The following is a 23,585-nucleotide window of genomic DNA, read 5'->3' as shown; positions in this document are numbered from 1 at the left end:
CTGCAGGTAAGGTGGTTTTTTTTTCTCTTGGTGTTTTACTGCACTTCTGTGTAAAAATGAAATACAGGTGGGTCTTGTGATACACATTCCTATGGCAGAACAGACCTGCTGGGGGTTCTGTTTCTGGGAGAGAAACCCTCCCATCTGTATCCCCAGAGCTACAGCAATTGCTACAGGAGCCCCTGGCAGCAGCAGGAGGAGGAAGCAGGGCTGAATAAATAACAGTGGATTTAAAACAGGTAAAAAGGAAAGGTCAACTGGGGGGGAGGCACCAGTGGTTGAGACCAGTGCAAGAGGTACTGGGGGAAGCCTGTGGGGCAAATGTGAAACTTAGGTGCCCCTTGCAAGGCAGAGGCACTCAGCTCACATTTCCCAGGGCTTCCTGGCTTGCCTTCCTCAGACACACATCCCTTCCTCATGCATCTCCCTCCTCCTGTCTCCTCTTGATCTCCCCCTCTCTCTGCACGAAGGGCTCATGGAAGAAGGGGGAGGCAGTGAAATACCCCCCCCACCCCCATCCCAAGCTGACCCCTGGGTGTCTGTGTCCCACTCCAGGATCAGCAGCTCCTGCTAGATCAGGCCAACCCCATGGCCTTGCCATCCCACATCAGGGCCCTGGCTCCCCTTATTTTCCATGCAGCTCTGCAGAGCACATTGGTTTTTCCTCTCCTCCATTCATATTGCTCTTCTCACGGACACCTCTCCTCATCCTTTGAGTGGGTGACACCCCACTTCCTGTGTGAGCCCCAGAAATTTGCCACATTTTACCCAGACCAAGATAGCACATTCCTTGGAGTGTCCAGATGCAAAGGAGATTCAACTCCATGGAATAGTAGATCTCTAATGAATTCACAAGCAACCTACTATTACAATAAATTAAACTGTTAGGGACTGATCTATGTTAACCTGTAAATAGTGCAAATTCAAATGTAAAGATTTAATACACTGGACCCAGTGAACTGGATTTTTAAGCAATAGTCTTCATACACAAATCAGTATGCTGCAGCCCAACAGAGAGATCTATGCCTCACTAAATGTGATGTAAAATATTTAAAGGCAGAAACCATTTCAGACAAGCTAGCACACTATAAATTCCTACTGTGGAATAGGGTTCTGTGTTCAAGCACAGGCATAAAGCTGTAAAGTCCTGAAAATTGATTTGTCTCTGTGGTATTGTTCCCTTGTCATTACCCTCCAGCTGATGATAGTCCTCATGGGACCTGCACAGGAGGTGCTTCATGGCAGCTGAGTTTGAGGAATAAGCAGGGACTTGGCCATGTGAGAACTGGAAGATGAACACACTGAAGCAGCTTTAACACTGTCAAGGTGTCACCTGAGTCATGAAGCTAAAGAAACCTGGAAAGCAGTGTGGCAGGCCCTTTGTCTTTTTGCAGACGATATAGATGCAAAATCCTCCTTTCCTCCCTTGAAAAGAAAACCTATTGTGTGGAGCTTATCTTACAAAGTCCTCTTTCTTGCTCCCTTCTGTGAGTTTCTCTTTATGAAAAACCAGTATGCCCCAAAAATCTGGTTTGCATGTACTTTATAAAGAGAAAAGCAGCTCAGTGTCTGGGCAAGAATGTAGTCCTAGAGCAGGAGGGGGGAGCGCTATTGCCTAGCCAGAGAGGACTGAAAAACAGTAACTTGTCATAGTCAATAGCTGCACAGAAGGAAAGATGCTGTTCTGGCTTTGCTGTTCCCAACAACAATAACCCAACAAGTTCATTTACCATGTGGACAAAACAAAATATTATCCTGGGGGTTCCTATAAAAGCAGGAACATTTTTGGCAGATGCATATATCTCTTTTACAAGGAACTGCAGTTTAAAAGTATCTTTTTGTCCTCTACTTAACTGGCCTGCAAGCTTTTATGGCTCATTTTTTAAAGTACTTTCTCAAATTTTACAACTGAAAAGCTCATCCCAGGGTTTGAAGAATGTTAGGCTGAGAAATCTGATGCTCTTAGCTCTAAGTGACTTTGAAAACTATTAGAAGAACTCATATCTTCATTACAATGGATTGCAAAAAAAAAAAAAAAAAAATTACTAGGCTGGTAAGAAGTTCTGCCTAGCTTACCAAGGAGGGCAGATAAGACTATCTAGTTCTGTACTTACTCTTACATATGGATTAGTAATAAAATTAATATTATATTCTATTATTAAGCCACATAGAACTAGGAAGTGAAAAAACATAGAGCTCCATAATGTGCTTACCTCCGAACTGGAATTTTCCCATTTGTGTTTGTTAGAAAGGCCAGCTTCATCCAGCTGAAATTAGGAATGAAATATTTTGTAAATATTATTTATTAAAATTGGGGTCTAGATACTTATGTTCAACTTGTTGCCACGTCTGCTAAATGAGTACAAACAAATAATTGTTCTGCAATAAAAACATTTTAGTGCTTGAGGCAGGGCAGTTCTTTAACTGTAAAGGCAAAAAGCAGCCCAAATAAATCAGTACAGCAATTAACACCAGCATGAAGATGAGAAAGTCTCACGGGCTTTTGCTTGCATATGCATCAAGGAAAAAACAAACCAGCCAATAATTAGAACATACACTACAATAAATCAAATGAACAGTTACAGATTCTCCTGTAATTTCTCCTGGGCAGGTGCCAGATATAGCCTTGAGACATCTTTAGTCTCAATAAAAGACAAACTCTTAACTCATTTAACACCATTTTCTTTCTGACACTGTTTTGTAAATGTCAAACTATGAGAAGCACTTTTTTTTCCCAATTACGACAAGAAAAACACAGAACAGAAATCAACAAGGACAGAAAAATAAAGGAGACGGGAGGAAAGAAAGTAACTTACTGTTTCTTGAGACACGTCATTGGACTGACATTGTTAGCTCTAAAGTTATGTATGATGGATCCAAGCCCTTCTACCCATTGCTGAAAAACACAAAACCATTGAAACACCAAATTAGGAAAACTGAAGAGGGGAAAAAATAGGAAAATCTGGCTTGGGGGAAGGCTCCTCCTTGAAGCCATGCGTAATGTTAATAACCTGTGCTGAGGAATAAACTGCCCATGTCACAGCCCATACCCATTTCATCAATTTTACCCATCACTACTCATCCTCCACTAATCAAAGGGACTGTGCTTTCCATTCTTCCAAATGCTACATGTAGTTTCAGCATTGCCAATAAATGAGTTTATTGCCAGCCAAGGTAAGTGATCCACCGACTGATTTATTAAGGCCTCTATTTATATCCTGTATGAACACTGGCCTCCCTTTTGGTGACAGGATGCAATATCAGCTCTTGCTGAGCTGATATTTATTTATGCTGAGGCCTCCATTTATATCCTAATGAACACTGGCCTCCCTTTTGGTGGCAGGAGGCAATATCAACTCTTGCTGAGCACCATCATCGAATGTGCTCAGCAAGAGTTGATACTGCCTCCTGGCAATATTTCACTGGTTCAGCTTAGAAAAGGAATGAAATAAATTATCAATAAGCTAGAGGAGGCACAACAACTGTTCTAACATCCTGTTATATATTCAAGCCCTGCTTGTTTTCATCCTTACAATGCACAGCATTCCAAACAACCCCTGGGATGACTTCCAGCCAACAGCAGCATTACAGCACTTACTTCTGTAATTCCTCTATCAGGGAACTATTTTTCTGCTGTAGCCTGCACCCCAACTTTGCAGAGCTGCAGAGAAGCAGCTTAAGGCTTAGACCCTGACATGAACTCTCATTGATTTCAGCAAGAATCCTGGCAGGAAAAAGCCATGGCAAGAGGAAAAAATGGCAGTGCTACAAGCCAAGTTCCATCTCAATTATGCCATTATAACACTAGGATTACTCAACTGATAATTTACACTGGTGGAATTGAGATGGGATTTGGTCCACTGCTAAACATTAACCTTGGGAATAAAGGAGCTTTTTGCTTCTGGCCAAATGCTGTGCATGCAGCTTGAGCTGACTTGGGCAGGATCCAGAATATGACACTCAAAAATAGATGCAGATTAGTGTATTTTTCTTTTCATGAATGAGTACTGTACATCTGCAAGACAGATGAAAAAAATAATGATTTATATTGGAGGAGCACTAACCTCTTTGGGAAATGGCTTATTATAAACCGCAGGCAAAAAATCGCTGGGGTTAAAACAAGGTCTGAGGTGTCAATTCAACAGATAAGCAGCACACTTGAGACCCCTGTACTCATGATATATTACATCTGTTTTGCTTTAGGAAAAGTAGTCACTTACTAAGATATGTGTTAATACTTAAGTGTTCTTTTTAAAGTTATCTTTTAAATAAGTACTGCATAAAATATTCATTTAAAGAGATCAAGTGTGTGTCTGAGAGTAATTTGAAAAACAGAACTATCACTTATGAAAAAAAGGTAGCATTTGGGGTTTTCTTAGGTGTGTTTTTGGGCTTGAAAACAACCCCTCAGTAAGAGTCTGCCCTCCCTTTTCCAGCTGCATGAGTAAGATTTTGTAGTCATAAGCTGACAGGACTGCCAAGGAAGATAAAGCAAGCAAGGTTCATGGGGCAAGATAATATTACTTATTAGAACTGATATAACTAGAAACCACTGACAGATTTAGGAAACATTTATGTTTTCCTACAAATGTTCTCTCACCTCAGATGATAAAGGAATGGTGCTTGTGATAATTCCAGGGTAAACGCCTGAAAAAATCTTACACAGAATTCTATTTCCTAGAACTGTTGAAATTCAACTATTGCCAACTGCCTACGTTTTGGATTTGTGGTTTGCAAGGGTTTGAGGGGTTTTTTTGTTTGTTTTGGGTTTGGGGGGGGTTTGGCTTGTTTGGTTGGGTGTTTGTTTTTATTGTTGTTTAAATCAATTAAATGTAACATTCCTGCTGCATTAACACTGTCACAGCTACACAAACATTTATCCTTGCATGATCTGCATTGGTCTGCAGCCCTTCAAAACCCTCAGCCTTCCAACACTGACCCAGCCACTCAATGGCATATTCACTGCAAACAAAAAACCCTTGCAAAAATTAAATTACACCAAATGCATGTTGGGAATAAGCTGCAGGTATTCTGCTTTTTTTTTTTCTGCCAAGAAACCACCACTGGTGCAGTACTGACCATATCAGCATTTCATTTGGAGCTAACACTACAGATCCACTCTGATTTGAAGGCAATGGATTATGGCTACACCAGCTATAACAAAAACTAATATTTAAAATCAAGGCTGGCCAGTACTCAGCTCTGGAGTTACTCCTACTCATCTAGAAAAGCTGCCAAAAAGAAACACTGCTAGAAAAAAACATAAGTGAAGAGAGAAATCAATACACTAAGCACTTCCCAAGTGATTTTTTTGCAGGCGTTGTCTTGATGGTTCTCACTTTAGAGGTCTCCCTGTCCTTTTTTCAGTGTTAATGTCCTTCCCTGACAGAGATGCCAAGTCAGGAATTGCACTCTCTCGGAGCAAAATAGCACAAACCTCCAGCCAAACACTGATGAGCCACAAAAGCATCACATTGCTGCTGGCAGCAAGCAAAGGAGAGACTCAAAAGCCTCTGTCCAGCTCCAAACCATCTTCATGTTGGTGTGATGTGCCCTGGGCAGGAGTTGGCAGCTCCAGAGCCACGCCTGCCCATCTGTTCCACCTCACATAGCAGCACCTGGCTGCCTGCCCCTCACTTTGGGGCCAAAGCAGCTTCTGCAGTGTCACATCAGACGCTGCCCATGGTCATCAGCTGGCCCCACATTAACCAGGAATACAAAGAAAAACCAAATTCAACAACACATTCAACACAGTCAGACTTTTTGTCTCTCTGAGTCAGAATAGTCTCCAATTAATACTGCCTTCATATTTGCTTTTAAGGTACTGTGATCCAGTGCACAGATACTCACAAAATTCAATATCCAGCTGGCAGTATATTGCTTTCCTGACAACAAACCATTCCCAGATTAAATGTACACTTGTCTGATGACCTTGCAGGAGGGATGAAAGAAGGGCTCAGTTTTTTCTCAGCTAACACACAGGCAAATACAGCAGCAGCCTTGCTTGTATTCTATGACAGCAGCCCTTATTTTACAGATGAAGCTGAAAGACCTGTACATCTACCTAGGTAACAGGGATAGAGATCCTCAGTTCTCTTCTATCATCCTTAGGATTTTCAAGTCACTATGTGTTCAAAGGATGAAAATCCTACAACAAGTGGAATTCCGAAATTAGGTATATAGGAAACACCTTGGTCTTAGGAAAAAAAAAAATGTCTTTGATAGAAATCAGGGTACATTTGATTCTTACTGATGCTAGTGCTGAATATTTTCCAATTTTCAAAATATGGTTCAGTACCTTTAATCTGTCGAGGTAACTCCTGAATGGCTCCCTATATACAAATATTATTCCAGATTCATAGAGGGATCTGGACCCTGATATTTAATCCTAGAAAATGAACAGTCATGAAAAGAAACAAAACCAAATACCAGTGCACCTTAAGCTCAGACCCCCTTAGGCTGGTACAAGAGGCCAAAATCTACACTGCAGGCTGGAACAAGCACTGTGTTGTTTTTCTCTGACAAGATCAAACACTGTAAAACATCTCTAGAAGAAGAAGGGGCAAGAAAAATCAATCAAAGAAGCACTCTCTTAGCTTTTGCTGTCACACTGAAATGCTTCTGAGGCACTTAGTGACCCTGTGTTAGCTGAGGTTCACTGATAAAACATGGGCACAACTGGCAGGGTGCACAAATAAGTTTGGCCTTTCAGCTCTATTTTAACCATCAACATTTCATTTAGGCAGGGTTAAAAAGGACAAGAACTATGAAAGGTTAAAAACCACCATAGCCTACAGCTCATGAAATTCCAGACAAGGCCATGCACGGCTTATTGACTGATGGGGTGAGTATTACCAGACCTCTTGAGATTTTACCTTCCCTTTTCCAGTGCAGTCTCTCCAGGGTTGCACTCCACTTATTCCAGGCATTAGGAAAGACAGGGCAGGGAGGCATGCCCTCTGATTTTGGTGTTCAGGGTCTGGGACTGCCTGCCAAGGGCTCAATAGCCTGAAGGCTCAGGAAGCCCGCAGAGAATTGTTTCCCACCTCTCCCCAGGACACGTGGGTTGGCAGGAATCCTAGGCACTTGCCCTCAGCCAGCAGATGTCCCCATTCCCTCAATGCAAATATCTCACAATTCCTCTCTGCTCCAGGAAAATCGCCCAGGCAGCCACAGCAAGGAGACCTGAGGAGTGACAGTGCCAAACCTTCCCCCTGCCCTGACCAACCACAGCACTGATTTTTGCAGAACATCACTGTGAAAACAGTGCAAGGATTTTCACAGAGATAAAAGGGATCCTTCTGACCTTCACGTATTCCAGCAGGAAAGCTGAGGCTCACAGGCTCTGTACTGGGAGCTGCCTGGTGTGTCCAGACTGCTGCCACACTTCAGCAAAGCTTCCTACCCTGGAGTGGCTTTTCCAGCCTTGGAGGGGTCTGCTCTGAAAGGAGCTGGAAGAGCCACTTTGGCTGCTCTTGTATGTAAACTAAGAGAAACACAGTGGAGTTTTCACAGTGAAATCAACCTCCTGGCTATGGACAACCAGGGCTAAAGTTGACAATTTACTGATAATTCCACAGTGGTACAGCCAAGAATGCCCATGGAGAGGCAGAAAAGCACATGCAAAACACCAATAGTCAACTGCAGGCTGGGAGATGGAGATTTCTCTAGAGAACATGGAATAACATACAGAATAACATACACAGGTAAGCTGTGGTCATATATTTAAAGCAGTCATGAGTTATAAAAGTTTATCACATGGGCTATGAGATGTAAGCCACATACTTCCATACTGGGACACAGAGAACAGCAGGAGGCTTCTAGAGATCTGTTCAAGAGTGTTTTGCAGGTTCCTTGAAAAGCTTTGCTTTGAAACGTCAAAACAAACAAAGCTTTGGGAAAACAGAACTTTTCTGTAATATATTTGCGGAACATTCCCATGGGAATCTTCCGCTACTTTCTATCTGCCCTCTAAACAATATGATTTGGGCTAAAGTTTAACAGCTTGTTTCAAAGCGAGGGAAAAAAGGCAGGGTCAATTGGGCTGGCTGGATGGGCAACCTGATCTCATGGAAAGGTGTCCCTGCCCATGGTAAGGGGAGTTGGAACTGGATGATCTTTTAGGTCCCTTCCAACCCAAACTGTTCTATGATTCTATGAAAAAGAATTCTTTTGTAAATCAAGGAGTTTGATTAGTAGAAACACCAACAAAAGCGATCCACCTGAAGTGCTTTGTCTTGTCATGACCACTTTAAACTAAAGTGAGAAATTTAAGAATATCAAAATGAAATGCTTTCAGCTGCATTGATTTCCATGAATATTTTTAGCTGTGTGATAAAGCTTGCATTTACCTATATGTTGTGTGAGTAATGAAGCGTTTTAGCCCATTCTGTTCATTCTGGTGCCTCACAGGTTAAGCCACCAAAGTGTGAATCACTGTCTCAGCGACACACAGGTAGAATACATCTATTTTCCATCAAATCCAACTAAAGGTGTAAAAGCAGTGTAAAAGGTTGCTGCACTCTCTTTCCCACCCTGTCTCCACCATGGCTGTTTACATCCTGGATGCACTGCCAGAGAAATGCATCAGCACTTCCCAAAGCCAAATTATCTTAAACACTGGTGGGAGCTTTGCCTATAACCATTATTTTAACATTAAGGCTCTTCCTTGAATTGAGTTAGGAGTATTCACTGAACTCCTCTGCCAGCAGGGCATGGGGAACAGTACTTTCAAGCAGAAGAACAAAATCTCTGAGGTGGAGAGATGGTCCTTTCCAAGGAAACAGCTGGAGCTGGGAAAGAACAACCACCAGGGCAAATTCACCCCTGATATGCACTAAGTAATGTTAAAGAAGCTGACTTAGATTAACTTTTTAAGCAAAACTTCTAAATGCACTGCCAGAGTGGATGAGCAAAGAAGACAAAAAGTCCAGATTTTGGGTGGCTGAAGTATAACAGCTTTACTGGACTAATGACAGCGTTGGATAGGCAGCCCGTGTACCAAGGGCTGAAGCCTCACACCAGCACTATATCACTTCTGCCCCAGGGAAATTCACCCCCAAATACTCACTGGCCTTTTCAACTGTCCTAGACTGAGGAAAACGGATTATGCAATTACTGAGGCACAGAAAGTCCATCTGGGAAGTAAAAAAGAAAAATACACACATATGCTCTCATCTCTAATATATGTGTGTGTTAATTTTAGCTCAGCATAATTTATATAAACTGATTTAATCAGGATTCCAAACATCAGGTTTTAAATTCCACCTTTTACAGTCACTCTCTACTACCACAGTGGAGCTGTTTTAGGAGTGGACCATGACAGCTGCTTGCAATCAGAGACAGAGTACACACTATTTTGTGGCTGTTTTAAGAGTGGAAATAAAAACCAATTTCTCAGCTGAAAACACCAATAAAATTTAAGTAGATAGAATGTAAATACCAGAGCTGGAGCTTGGAGACAAGTGGAGAGACAATAAACACACTCTTGTTGCTGGAGTAGCTATACTTGGAGCCCAGCAATGCCTTGGCCAGCCCTGCTGAGCATCAGGGGCACACAGGGCACAGGTGAGGACAGGTGACAACAGCCAGGTGGGATGGGACCAGAGGGGAGGGTCCAGCACTGCCCACAGCAGGCACTAGCCCAGTTGCCACAGCTGGAGCACCCCCAGGGACCCTCAGGGACTGTCCCACTCTGCCACCCTGTGCCAGGGACCTAGCAGAACCTGCTTCCCAGTGGTACCACTCCTTGCATGGATAGGCTGAAGACGCCAGGAACTTCCACCAATTTTCTTTGTCCCGTAAGCCAGTCCCATTCTAACTCAGCCTTCAGTGAGTAACAATTGCTTCTTTTCCAATTGTAAATTATCACCTACAGAAGCCTTTCTGGGCAGAAAGGTTCTGAGCTTTTGTGCTTGAATCTGCCGCTCAATTCTCTCATTTTAAAGTATCCCAATCAGGTACAGATCAAGGCTCTGCTCCTCACAGCACCAGGGGGGACAGCAGAAACCACTCACGTTTTACAACCCTTACACATATCTGGGCAGTTTAAGCTTCAGTCATTGCCCCTTCTCCTCCAAACTCTTGCCCCTGTCATTTCAAAGGAGGGGCTTTGAACATGGATTAATTTGAGGCCTATTTTAAGCTGCAGTTAGCAGCTGCACAGCTACTTAATGCCATGAGAAGGCTTGGTTCTTCTGGAAGGGATTTACTGTGTTCCACAAGAAAGACGTTTTCTCCTGAACCCAACAGGAAGAATTAAGCAGGAGCATTTGTATGTGCAGATAACACCTAGAAAATTCCATTTTAGTACAGAAGTGGAGTAGCAAGTTGATGTATTTACTGTATACCAAGGGTCAACACAGTACAGGCCAAATTCTCCACCAAAGGCAACTTAGAAAGCTCTGCATTGATTTTTTTGGCTTGATCTGCTTTATGCTCTCCCTCGTGCTCAAACATATCATATCAGATGAGGTGCATCATCACTGCTGACAGTTCTGGATATATATTTTGATAGAAAGGCTCCCAAATGCAGGAGTCTGGCTTCCACGGGCCTCTCAGAACCTGTCCACTGCAGCATGACACACCATTTCTGTAAAGCTTGGCTGTTAATGAGCAGTAGATCTTTTCTACAGCATAATTAGCTCATCTCTTGTGACAGCCTCTGTAATGGGCCAACATTCTCACAAACCAATTAGTCTAATACAGGTTATTGAGATCCAAGGTGGCTGAGAAACTTAACTGCAGCTGCTTTCAGAATAAATCAGAGATGCTGCTGGGTTGAGTATGAAAGTGACTGCTGCCAGCATCTCCTTTGCTTTACTTCTTTTTTCAAATGCTTTCAAAACATAACTCTGACACGTTATTTTCTTTAAGGCCTGCTGAAAATACACACAGTAAAATCAATTTAGTGTACCTCTGTAAATCATACAAGTGTTTCCCCTATAAAGGAGTTTACTCAGCATTGCCAGTGTTTCCAAAGGTATGGATCCAAAGCAATGAAAAATAAACTATGTCTGGCAAGGGATTTAGTGGTGTTGCACGCAGCAAACAGTTTTAAAGAAGGGGATTTACCAGGTGTGTGATACTGATCACTATTTAATATTTATCTTACAGACAGAACAGATTATAATACATACGGAGAAGAAGAGCAAAGAGTGTGTATTTTAAACCCCCATGAACGTCTGGATCTCAGCTAGCAGTGTACTATCAGCACCCTGACCAGGTTTCTCAGAGCAGTTTACAGCTGAATACCAGGGCAGGTGGAGGCCAGGCTTGCATGAGAACTGCAGTCTCTAGCTCTCAGTAAGGAGGATGTGTAAAAAAGCACCATTGTCTCCTTAGGGCTGTTCCATGTCAAAGGGAAGCAGAAAAGAACCTGGCTACACTGGGATCCCCATAACTGCAGAGAGCGTCCTTTCCTGCTTTTGTTTTTTTAAATAATATGAACCACATGATACAATTGGGCTATCAGAACAGAATTTTGAAGGGCTGAACTCCACCCACCAAGAAAATGGCAGCAATTGCACTTCCCTTCAGCATCCCCGTCACAGACCCAGCATCACCACCTCAACTGCTGAGCCAGCCCCACACAGAGACACTGACCAGCTCAGGGAATGCTCTGTGCTATACACAATGGTCTCACTGTCGAATTTTGATGACCCACTGTGCATGCACAGGCTGAGAGAATAACTGTTTCCTCTCACCATGGCACACAGACATGCTCCACATGGATATTTGCTGTCCTCTGGAAGAGGGAGGCAGCAGACACTAACCCAGGTATTTCAGTCAGCCATGCAGGCAGACTTAGGAAAAACAATTGAGCACTGCTGATGAGCTCTTCTTTCAACTCCCATGCACTGTTTAATTGTGAAATACCTTGGCTATTTCTGTGTTTTCTGCTACCATGAAAGTGAAGCTGATGTTCACCAGATCTGTGCCACTGCAAACACACACTATCCGTCCTTCCAACTCATTTTCTGATTTTCCAACAGCCTCGAGTGCAGTTAGTATTTTGGGATCCTGTGAAACAGAATAAAGAACTTGTTACATTTGCAGCACTTCTGCTATGCAAGGCCCTACAGTAAAAATGCATTTTCACCTCCTTATACATTTACATCTTTAAACATTTGCCAGTCATCTTAAATGAGTGTTTTCACTCAGAAACATTGTGTACAAACCTGAAAAAACAATATATTCTAACAGTTAGGAACACAATTGTGAGAACTCATATTTTTATCATGAATAAGAAAAATTAATCACTCCAAGGACTGGAAACAGAGGATCAGTACTAATCTCTAAGTTAATTATTCCAATCTAGTTAAGTCCATAGCTCCTGAGAGTCACAATCTCTGTGACTCCTTGGCTGTTTCTTAGCAACATGTCACACGAGCTGCTGTCCCTGCTGCTGGAGATTTAATGGGCATACTTTTTTAAAGACAGAGCTGAAGTCTGAGCTGAAGTCTGAAGCACACTGGTGTGGCTGTGAGCACGGGGAGGATGGGGCTGTCTGCATCACCACATCTCTTGCCCCTTCTCTGTGGGGCAGAGATCTTGGCCTATGGATTCCCAAGAGGATTTCAAAGAGAGATTTACCTACAGGCAACACAAACCCACTTAACATGTGAAAGTGGAAATGCAGGGTTCACAACAAATCTAACCTGAAGGCCTGCTGGAAGGAGAGCCACAACTCAGTGCAGAAAATCCTGCATATTCCTTCTGAATATTACTGAGCATATTTCCAAAGGTTTGGGGTTCTCCAGAACTCCTAGCTAGTACTTCTGCTGATACTCTTTAAAAAGGCAGACTGTGACCAGTGGCCCTCTCTGGCCACCTAAATGCATAAAGAAGGATTCAAACAAATCTTTCTAGAGTTTATGCCAATGGAGTGAAAAGATAAAATAAATTCAAACAGATCAGAACAAAATGAAACATTTTTTCAGATCCCTAAAACAAGTAACACAATAAACTGTTACAAGATAATTGAAATCTCCTGCTATGTGCTCTGTACAGCTTAACGTCTGTACAGCTTTCAGTGCATCCTGAATCCTGCAGTACATCAGAAAGACCAAATGACTGAACATGCCCACTGCAATCACAATAAATCACTGCAAAACTTCAAAATTGAGGCTATGATTGCAACATAAAAGCTGTGCTACTGGTATTATTTCAAGAAATGAATGCCACTCTCTGCATTTCACCTTCAGCTTAAATATTCTTTGTTTAAATGGAAGTATAAAGTAGGCATAGAGTACCTTTGGTACAGCTCCAAAACGAACACTGTTGATCAGGGAGCATTCTAATACCTGTCCCTCCTGAAAGGACAAAAAGGGTACAAGTTCAAAGGTCTGCTGAGACATGGTTCCACTGGGAATTTCAGCAAAAATAAACAGCGAATTTAATTGGCAAACTCTGTTAATAAAGCCAAGCAGTATATTTCCCTTTAATATCAGTTGGTTCCCTCTTAAATTCTTCACTTCTGTCAATTCTAAAAAGAATAGGATGAGGACAAGTTTTGTAAATAAACTAACACAGTATTTTAGATTTTTAAAAACCAGAATATACATAAAGTGCAATAACATGTAATACACATTCCTGGCATAATCGCAATATACCTTTCCTTCACTTTTCCAGCTCAGGAAAAAACCAAATTCGTCCACTTGGAAGAGACAGTTGCTTTCAAAGACAAAAGATTCCTATAGAAAAGAAAATACAGACCATCATTTTAGTCAGTTTGACAAATATCAATTATTTATCATTCAAAAATAAAGGATTGTTCTGTTTCTTTCCAAAGACCCTCCTGCAGAATTTGCTGTTCCCAAAAAAACAGAAACAAAGGAGGTAGGCTTTTAAAAAAGAGATCACTTTTAATGATTTGTCTTATTGTTGATACTTGAGATACTGGAATGCACATAATTAATGTTTTCCTACCTCATTGCACCTAAATGAAGATGCTTTATTTAATAGAAGGAATGATTCTTACTTAATAAAAAAAGCTTAATAAAGAGAACTTCAAGAAATTTATTGAAAATTAAATGCTTTAAGGTAAAAAATATATAAATCCAGTGCCACCTTCAGGATCAAATGGCCACATTTCCTTATAACGTGCAGAATTTGGCAAGCACTTTTCTGTTGCACTTTGGCAGTGTACACGCTGTGAGTGCTTTGCAGCCAGCGTAAATGACAAGCAGAGCTTGAAGGATATTGATTTGTAGAAGAAATCACGAAAGGATGGCATTCCAGAGAGACTGGGCAAGACAAAAAATCAGATTAGGTGAATTTAAAAAGGAATTTCCTCCACACACCTCCAGCCTCAATTAGAACATCATAAATTAAGCTAAAATGCAGGAAAACAGTGTGCAGAATCAATCACTTCTTCCAGAAAAAGAGGATCCAGAACTTCCTGACTTCCTTAATTGAATAGTGAGGTGAATTTGTAGGAAGAGCCCTCTGTGAGGAAACAAAACAGGCTCCCAAGTGTGCCACAGAAAACCTGGAACAAACTGCAGCAACTGGGAGCAGGAGGGCATCACACGATAGGCAAAAAACCTTCTCCTGCACGGGGGGAAACCAGGACCCCCTTTCCACAGGAAGGTTTTGGGGAGCAGCAAATCCAGCTGCAAGGAGCAGGAGCTCAGTGCCAGCTCTCGCCCCACATGTGCCCAGAGCTGTGGAGAGTCCCAGAGATGCCTGCTGATAACAGAACAGTTGTGCCTGACACTGTGCCTGCCACCACATCCAAGTGGTGACACCCAGGTGCCTGGCAGTGTCTCTGCCATCACACCCAAACTGGAGCACTTGGAACTCTCTGCTGTAGCTGCCCACTCTCTGTTCCTTGTTGAATGGTGAGATAACAACCAGGGGCTGTGCCCCTCACTCAGCTCCTCACAGGCTGTTTCTGCAGCAGAGTTTGCTGCAGGAAAAGAAAGCTTTTTTTCCCCACGTTCACCACTATCTACTTCATTTGTCTGGCCCCAAATCTGGAAACCCAGGGCAAACCAACTATCCCTATCTTGGCAGGCTTTGTGACAAAAAATACCTTTTACTTACATTTCAAAAGATAAGAAAATACTAATATCCCTGAAGGCATTTACCTACAACTTCTAGAGATCTCCTGTTCAAACAAGATTAAAAATAGCCCCTGATACAATTATTCTTACCAGCACATCAATGCTGAGTATTGGGTAAACTTCTTAGTACTTTATTTCAGCTGCCTGTGTAAAATGTCCTGTTTTGCATTCCTTTAATAAATGTGGATTAAAGCATAGCTGAAAGCAGGATCATAGTAATCATATTTCAGATAGAGTGCAGATTGATTTTCTAAAGTAGATAAAACCAGTCCAGTTCTGAAATGACGCATTTGAATCAGAAAATGAATTTTCTGTGTTCTCTGACATTCCCTTGTAATAGGCAGGTCTTCAGTTTATATATTTTTAAAAAGGCAATATTCTTCCTCCCTCCATTTGATAGATAGTACAAAAAATTGAAGGATTCACTTTGCTTAATAAATGTGCTTTATGAATCTGCAAAGATGAGAGTTTTATACATGTAACAGATATTTTGGTCCAATTCTCCCTTTCTTTTCCTCAGGGCTTATGTCAAATCAGAGGGATTAAATATATTTTAAAGCTATTTCTTTTAAAAGCAAAAAAACCCTATGTAGCAATAAAGTCTGTTGGTATTGCCTCCCCACAGACAAGGGTTTTCTGAGAATTATTTTTCTATTTTTTTCTGAGAGTATTACCAGAAAAAAATTAAAGTTTCTTTGTGTATAGTGAAAGCAAAACATGAAATATTCTGGAACTTCTGCATATTTAAAAGATAATAGAAAATGAAAGGCAACTGGCCTCTTACCTCTTCATATCTATCAAACACAGCTCCATCTTGCATAAAAGAGGGAACTGGCTTCTGCCAGTTAAATTCATAAGGTTTTGCCATGATTACAGAAGAAAAACCTGAAATGGAATGAAAAAGCACAGTTCAATTACTGTCCTTCAAAAGGAGTATTTCAAAGGCCAAGCAGGAAAAAAAGTGACTTTTAGCTTTTTCTTTCATACAGAAGTACTAAAAAGTCATGGTGCATTTCCAAATCAAGAGCTTTCCTCCTAGGAATAATTTTGTTTCATATCTTTAAAATGGAAAATACTTGCAAAATGTGTGTATGAACTTAATTATTTGAAAAACACTTACACTGTAACTTCTAGAGTACAATGGGGCTGGGATTAACCTAGCTCTCGGTGACCAAATACCACAGCCTGTAATGCAGACAAATACTTCTTTTTTTTACTGGAAAACACCAGCTACTACAGAGACAGAATTATTTTTTTTCTTAACATCCTAAACAGTATGCTACAGACACAAAATGCATTCTTCTGTTTCAAATTTCGTTTATGTTAAATAAATTCCTGGGTATTTTCAGTCATATTTTATCCATAATTCAAGATGTGAATAATATATATGTCAAAATTCATAGGGAAAAATACTGTTTAGCAATATAGGTCATTAAATAAAACTAGGTGGTTGTATTGTGCGCTTCTGCAAGAGAACAAACGTGAACAAAATTGTAAATTTAAAATAAAATCCAGAAGTCATATTGTATGGATGTTACAATAACGACAGCAAATTATCCAGTAACCTTTCCAATGCCTTCCAGGTTTCACTGGAAGGGGCAGAAAATGGGGCAGAAAATGCCCCAACTAAATACTCTGAGATTTCATTTAAGTTCTTTTCATCTGAAGTGGTTGCTCCTGCTTCCTAATGCGATCTAGGTCACACAGCATCCTGATCATCCCGTTATCCACTGGAGCAGAAAGAGTGGAAATGCCCTTGGTAGCAGCAAAGCCAGGTGAGCTGAGTGCTGGATGTCAGGGAATCGTGCTGTGAGAGGGGACATGGAGGGTGATGCAGGACAGGGCCACCCCACTGACCTCACTCACCCTGTCCTGCTCGTCCCTGCAGTGACAGCTGGGGACGCTCAGCCACTCCTGACTGCCCCCAGAGGCACCACACGGGTTAAGGGTGGCCAGCTCTGGATCTGCTGCAGCACAGGCACAAGACCCGGGAACATTTGTCCAAGTGAGAAGAATAAAGAGTCACATAAAACTCCAGGGAGAGCATGACAGCCTGGGCAATCCATGCACACAGAGATGTCTTTTCTCTAACTGAATTTTAAACCCAGAATAAATGCAAGTGATTAAAAGAGCCTAAGAACTTTGTAGTATTCCCCTTGTCTTGCTTTCATTCACATAAAACATCTTTTAACAAGAAAAAGAATGAGATCAAAACTGTTAAAAGATTCTGTCCAACATTTGCTTTAAGAACAGTTATTTTGGTAATTTTCTACTGAAAAAGTAACCCTGCTAATTAAAACATGCAAAGTACATTTTCATGTTAACTCATCTCCTAACCCTTTCTTGGTCACTGATACAGAAATAAAAAATACAGTTTGAAAGTTATATATACATGTCACCATTAAGTGTTCATTTTTATTGAAAACAGGATAAAAAAATCAAAATAATAGGTCTCTATTTCCTAATCTTTAAAAAAGGCTAAATGATATTTAAACTATTAGTCTGTACCTTTTTTTCTCCCAGTGAAGAGAAGCTTTGAAGAAAACAGATCATCTGTACCAAATATCTTATCAAAGCCCCCTTTTCTTTTAGCCACTCCTGTGCATTTGGTTCTTCCACATTGTAAACAAGGAATATTATCTTATTCACGAGGATTGTGAGATGGTTTGAGATCCTTTCAAGGAAAGTGCCAATTTTTTTTTTTTTAAATACATATAATTCTCATGTCTCTTCCAATTCAGATCAGCCTAGATCTGCTTTTCCCTCATTTCATGAGGGAAGCTGGATATCAGAATAGCCATCCCCATTGCAGCAGCACTATGGGGCCATGCTCTTTGCAGCTCATGGACTTCACACAGCAGCTCAGAATTATCACAACAAATCGGAAACTTAGTGGTTGTTCTTAGGGCAAAGGAAACCTAAAACATACACACCTGGGGCGATAACCACTATTTTTATGGCATGGTGGCTGTTCCCCTATCTATTTAAATGTCTTCTATTATCAGAATGGTCTTCAAATACAACAGGTAGTTTGTGCAGCAATAAATGCTCCCATCCTTCTGGGAAAAGCCAACACATTCTGTGCTAAAACACCAGAAATGTGATGGCACTTTTAAGGCTGTGAAGAATATTCCTCCACAGTCCCAAGACTGTAGAAATGGCTTTCCCCCCTTTTATACTGGTGCTGAACCTCACACAAAACCAGATTTAAAAGTTCTACAAGTGCTCTGAACTGCTGTGTAAGCCACATCCACATCTGGCATGCTGAAACCTGGATATGAAGAGTGTCAGAGCACACACTTAACTCTCAGAAAGACTCACCACCTCAACACGACACACATGCACCTCGTCAGCACAGCTGAGTTCACTATCCAGTCCCAGAAACACAGCTGTGGAAAAGCCTCTTCCTCAGAGGTCCTCTCCTCCATCTGGGTACTCACACAGTCTGATGAACCCGTTACCTCATCGTTGAGACGTTACACAGAAGGAGCTCCTCAGTTTGTGCTGCAATGTGCATTTCTCAAACCTTGCAGTCAGCCTGAGCCCTCTCCACTTTCCCTGCTGGTTGCTGAAGTCAGGGGTCTGGACCAGGACCAGTAACCCAGCACCACCCCCTGTCACTGGAACCAGGATTACAGTCCTTCGTCTTATTTGCATAACCTCACGTTTAGTGTCAAGAAAACATGCCTGACTGTTCACAATTCATCCAGCAACTAACCTCTGTCTCGGGGACTCTACCTCATTGTTATTTCCCACCTTCCTAGCCCCTTCTCTAGCTCTGCTCTCATAGGTCACTTCAGTTTACAGATGAACAGAGACAGATGAAGTGTGAGGGAAAGACAGCTTGAGTACATGCAGCAAGGAGTTGGAGGAATCGTAACAAACAACCTTTTTAAGCCTTATGCTTTGGCAGCTGTGCAGAAGGTGAAGAAAATTCTCACTGCCTTTAGAAAAGCTCTTTTCAGTCTCTCACATTTCTTACACTCCTCTCAAAAATCCATTTTTTTCTTAACCCTGTTAGCTTTTAAGATCACCAAACTAAAATATAAAATATTCCCCTGTCACTCTTTGGACCACTGTAAATCTTCATCTTTTTTTTTTAGCAGTTCAAAGACAGTGAAAAACAACACCAATCCCAACCAGCAAACCCGAACAAACATGACATTGTAGCATTCATATGGCTGCAAATATATGCATGCATATATCCTCACTATGATGAGAATCAAGAATTACCCTCTTTAGAGAAATTAAATAACAATGAAATGTGTGAAAATTCAACTGGAGACATAGAAGGCAAAGGAACTAAATTTAAAGGCAGCAACATTTTAATTTGAAAACTTTTATACCACTTTTAAAAACTGAAATCAAATCTTCTTACTGACTTAAGAGTTCTCAAAGTATAACGACTCCTCTGAATACATGCCATTCACAAAAGTAGAAAGGACACTCATATAAATGCACCTCAGGAGTTAATTAATGACTACAAGGGAGAGGCAGGTGAAGTGCAGTAGCTAGATAGTAGATACTGCAGTAGTATAGTAGTAGATAGTGCAAGAGTAGCCTCTTGCAGCATCTCCCGTTCTACCAACGCTGATTTATGCCTTAAGGCATGATTTGGATGACATGAAATTCACCTGGAGTACCCAGAGAGTGAGGATACAAAACTAACCATATTCAGAAGAGCATTAATTAACAAAAAAGTCTTCATCTTCTCTAGGCTTGTCTGTACTAAGCTAAATCTGAGGTGTGTGGGCTATAAACCCTGGGTTTTTCATTCTGTGACCAAAAGAAGGACAAGGTGTGGCTGAACAGGAGGAGGAAAGGATTCTGTTAATACAAAGGAGACAAATGTTTGGGGAAAGAGGTGATACTCTAAACTAATCCACAGGGCTGGCTAGCATGATGGATAGGATACTCCTTGCATCCCATAAACATCCTGTCAATGTTGAGACACTGGAAAGGACAGCAGAGTTCCTCAAAGCTGACCCCCACAGTTTCAAACACAGAAATACAATTTCCGCACTTTGCTTAGCCCTGAGTATCCTAACAGGACTTGTCAATTTTTTTTTAGTCATTATTATTTTTGCCTCTGGAATGAATCCTTATTTGCTGAGTGAGAGGTGAGGAGGCTCCACACTCTGTGTTTGTCATTTCACCACTTATCTCTTGGAATGACATGCCCTAAACTTGCCCCGGTCACTGTTTCTGTGGGTTTCAACTGCATCACCTACCCAGCACTATGCTGAGTTTAGAAATCTTGCCCAGGATGTTTTTCTTGCAGATATGAAGAAGCAATTAAAAAACACCCAAAAATGAATTTTTTTTCCCATTCCCAGTCACCCTAGGACATCTCCTCACCTTGAAGTACATATAATATAACCTTCACCATCACTCCTGTTTGGTAAACAAGATTCTTCATTACAAAGACAACCAGATCTAGATCAGCAGATTTCTCTAACTTTGGGGCTTTTTTTTATGGAGTTCATCCCAGTCCAGCAAGTCTCCCTGCAAAGCTGTGGACTAGAGTGAAAATCCAACTGTCCATGACCAAACAGCCAAACAGTGCAGAACTGAAATTCTTTTAAAAATGCCCCTTTCATTCTTTTAATGAGGCTTTGAAGTACTTTCATATTCAAATACTGTAAATGTTTCTAGAAACTTGAAGAAAAGTCAGAACTTCATGTGTTTACTCCTCAATGGCAAATTAATTTGGTCATAAAGGTACTGACATTAACGTAAGCAAAATGCAGAGACAGGGAAAATGAAAAAAAGCAAAATGCAGTTTCATGTCCTTTAAATATGAAACCTTGGTTTCAACTCTAGAACTTAAAATTCAGAGTAAGTTTTAAGAAAATAAAAGCCACTATAGTGTGAATTCTATGTAAAAAGTAACAGGTCCATGCTGCTTTATTTCTGAAGTGCCCACTCTCTACTATAAGACAATTCCAAGATTTCCCAGCTCTCCAAGCTGTTCCATAGTTAAATTTTGCTGGGTTTTTTCCCCCCCCTTTTTTCAAGATTAATTTTTCCGCAGGCTATTTTTAAACACATCATTCCCACAGCTAATGCAAGCAACTGAAACCAGTTCTCCCCAAAACAAGGTCCAGGAAGAACACCAGACACACAACAGGCGCCTGAGCACACATAGCCTAGCACTGCTCTCCATTTCCATTTTGTCTCATTTTCCATTCCATTTGAATGGCTGGAATGCACTGGCATGCAGGGGCAGCTGAGGGCTTAGACCACAACAAGAAGGGGCCTGTTTTGAGCTGCTCTGCTGAACATTTCTCCCAGGTCAGTGAGGCTGCCCAGGGCAGAGCTCACAATGAATACCTGCTCCTGGCTCTGCCTTCAGGTCACAGCTGTGCCTCAGTCACCACCTCTGATGACACCCATTGTTTCTAACAAGTGGAATTCCTAGGATAAAATACAGGACTCAAACATCATCCCCCAGGTTCCCGACATATTTTTCTTGTCCTAATGGCTTCCGAGTTTGTTCATATCTAGAGTTTTCCCCATCCTTCCTACTCATTTGAAAATTCTCATTTTTTTACATAAGTGCTGACCACCCATCCTCTTTGAGGGGGAAAGCATTTGCCTTTATGAGAAGTGAATGGTGTAGAAAGAGACATGCTGGTTTTGTAAATAAACTTATTCTGGTATATTTCCAACAGTATAACAAAACTCCATTCTGACAATTAGAAATACATTTAAATCAAGCCATTACGGAAATCTTCTCAGATGATTCACTCAGGTCTAATTCCTCACAAACTTCGAAATTACAGACATTTGTAGGACCAAGAAGGCAAATTATTTCTCTGCTCAGCAGCAATACAGAGCCACTGGAGTAGAGTTTCCCTTTTGAATTGATCACCAAAGTCATCTGGACTCATCACACATTGGGATCAGTCCTTGTGTGCAACCACTGTAAAACCAGCTTTACTGGTTTCACTTGCTGACCAAAATGAGCCTTTGGATAGATGTCACTTGAAATGCCTAAAAAAAAAAACAAAAATAAAGCTGCAATTGTGACACCAAAGTGTTCAAAGAAAAGGTAATATTTTACTCATTTTCAGAAACACTCCTAAAGCCATAAGAGAATCTATACATATTCCTAGAAAAAGTTATTACTTAAATAGTGAGCTAAAATGCAGAGAGCTATCAGAACTGGACATTACTAAAAACTTAGGTGTTAAAGAATAGTGAACTAGACATAGAAAACTACAAACGTCATGGAATAAGTAAAGTTGTATTTACTGTTCTTTCCTTCTGGTGATAGGAAATTTGGTGTTAATATTCTCAAATTTGTAACAGCAAAGATGAGAGCAAAAAGGAAAGGCACAGATCTCCCCAAGGGATTATTTCAGGAGGGAAAATGCTCAGAATGCTGTGAATTGTACAGAGGATTTAGCAGTCTGATTCATCAAAAGACCATAAATTACAATTGATTTTCATTTACACGTATTATTCAGTATGCATCTAACAGTAACATTTTGCTTTAGATTGTCAAGTGAACTTTCTTTCATGTGGACATGTGATGAGGAACCATTCCCCAGAATCTTCCCTGTTTTCTCTCATTCCAATAACACCAACCATACAAAATATTAAGTTGTCTAAAAATGTGGAAGATGCTACATTTTTATCTTTAGTCATGCAGAAGTCTTAGAGGTGCTGAAGATTTATTTAGTATAATATCAAGTGTCCCATTTCCATCTCATCCCCAGGTAGTAATAGAGAGCAAACTGGACTTTGATGGAACCAATGGTTTGTGTAATTGTTGCCAAGATCCGTTTCTGAATTGCTATAGCATGTGATAGATGTATACAGTGGGTCTGGATTTAACCAGCAGTGACTTTTATTAAGTTTAATTACCTCACTTTGTGTCTTTCAATGGAAGGCAGTGTTAAAACAAAGGCTACCTCATGGAATAATAAAACAAACAAACCAACCAACCAACAAGTAGCACTTACAAAACATCTCAAGTATTTCCTGATTTACTGAGTCTGAGGCCCAGACTCTCTCTATACAGTTTTGTAAACTCTGACACCTTGTATCACTATGGCAGCAAATTACAGCCTAAAGGAATAGGATTTGTCAGAATTATGAAAAACACATTTTCAATATGGTGTTTGGGCAATTAATACCATACTTAATTTCTACTGTTGTTTAATCAGCTGACAGGTAACACATCTTAAGTCAGTGAGTAGTGTTACTCACTTTTAGGTCCACCTGTACAAAGTGTTTGTGCAAATTATTTGAATTAAAATCATGGGCGATTTTGACATTTAGAACTTCAGTTTCTTCTTTTTAGCTTTATTCTGGTGCATTTAGCTCTAAAAAGATCAGAAGCAGAAGCGGTTCCAGTACTTTAATGTGATAGGAAGACAGGAATAAATGTTTGAAATAAAAATTCTAGAAAGAGCTCAGGTGGGAGTATGGATAAACACCAAACAACTGTAAGTAAGCATCACTCCAACTACAAATGTAGGAGTTCAGAGATCCAAGGACATAAAACAA

The 23,585-nt window shown here is 40.8% G+C and overlaps 1 protein-coding gene across 10 annotated transcripts in view; it reads right to left on the bottom strand.

The window, feature by feature from the left end:
* Positions 1–23,585, bottom strand: part of PLCB4 (phospholipase C beta 4) — a 186,400-nt gene that overhangs the window by 68,581 nt on the left and 94,234 nt on the right. For all 10 annotated transcript variants that reach the window (XM_030268791.4, XM_030268786.4, XM_072927413.1 and 7 more), the window contains 6 exons: positions 15,853–15,953; positions 13,614–13,694; positions 13,254–13,313; positions 11,878–12,021; positions 2,817–2,896; positions 2,214–2,267 (listed from right to left, as the gene is read on the bottom strand). In XM_030268791.4, coding sequence (XP_030124651.1) covers positions 2,214–2,267; positions 2,817–2,896; positions 11,878–12,021; positions 13,254–13,313; positions 13,614–13,694; positions 15,853–15,936 — 503 coding nt within the window. In that variant the 5' untranslated portion in view covers positions 15,937–15,953. The remainder of the gene's footprint in view (positions 1–2,213; positions 2,268–2,816; positions 2,897–11,877; positions 12,022–13,253; positions 13,314–13,613; positions 13,695–15,852; positions 15,954–23,585) is intronic.

The sequence above is a fragment of the Taeniopygia guttata genome, chromosome 3 (genome assembly GCF_048771995.1).
Source record: "Taeniopygia guttata chromosome 3, bTaeGut7.mat, whole genome shotgun sequence".
Lineage (NCBI taxonomy): Eukaryota > Metazoa > Chordata > Aves > Passeriformes > Estrildidae > Taeniopygia > Taeniopygia guttata.
Note: the sequence above shows the minus strand (reverse complement) of the source record. Positions and strands in the feature narration are given on the sequence as shown.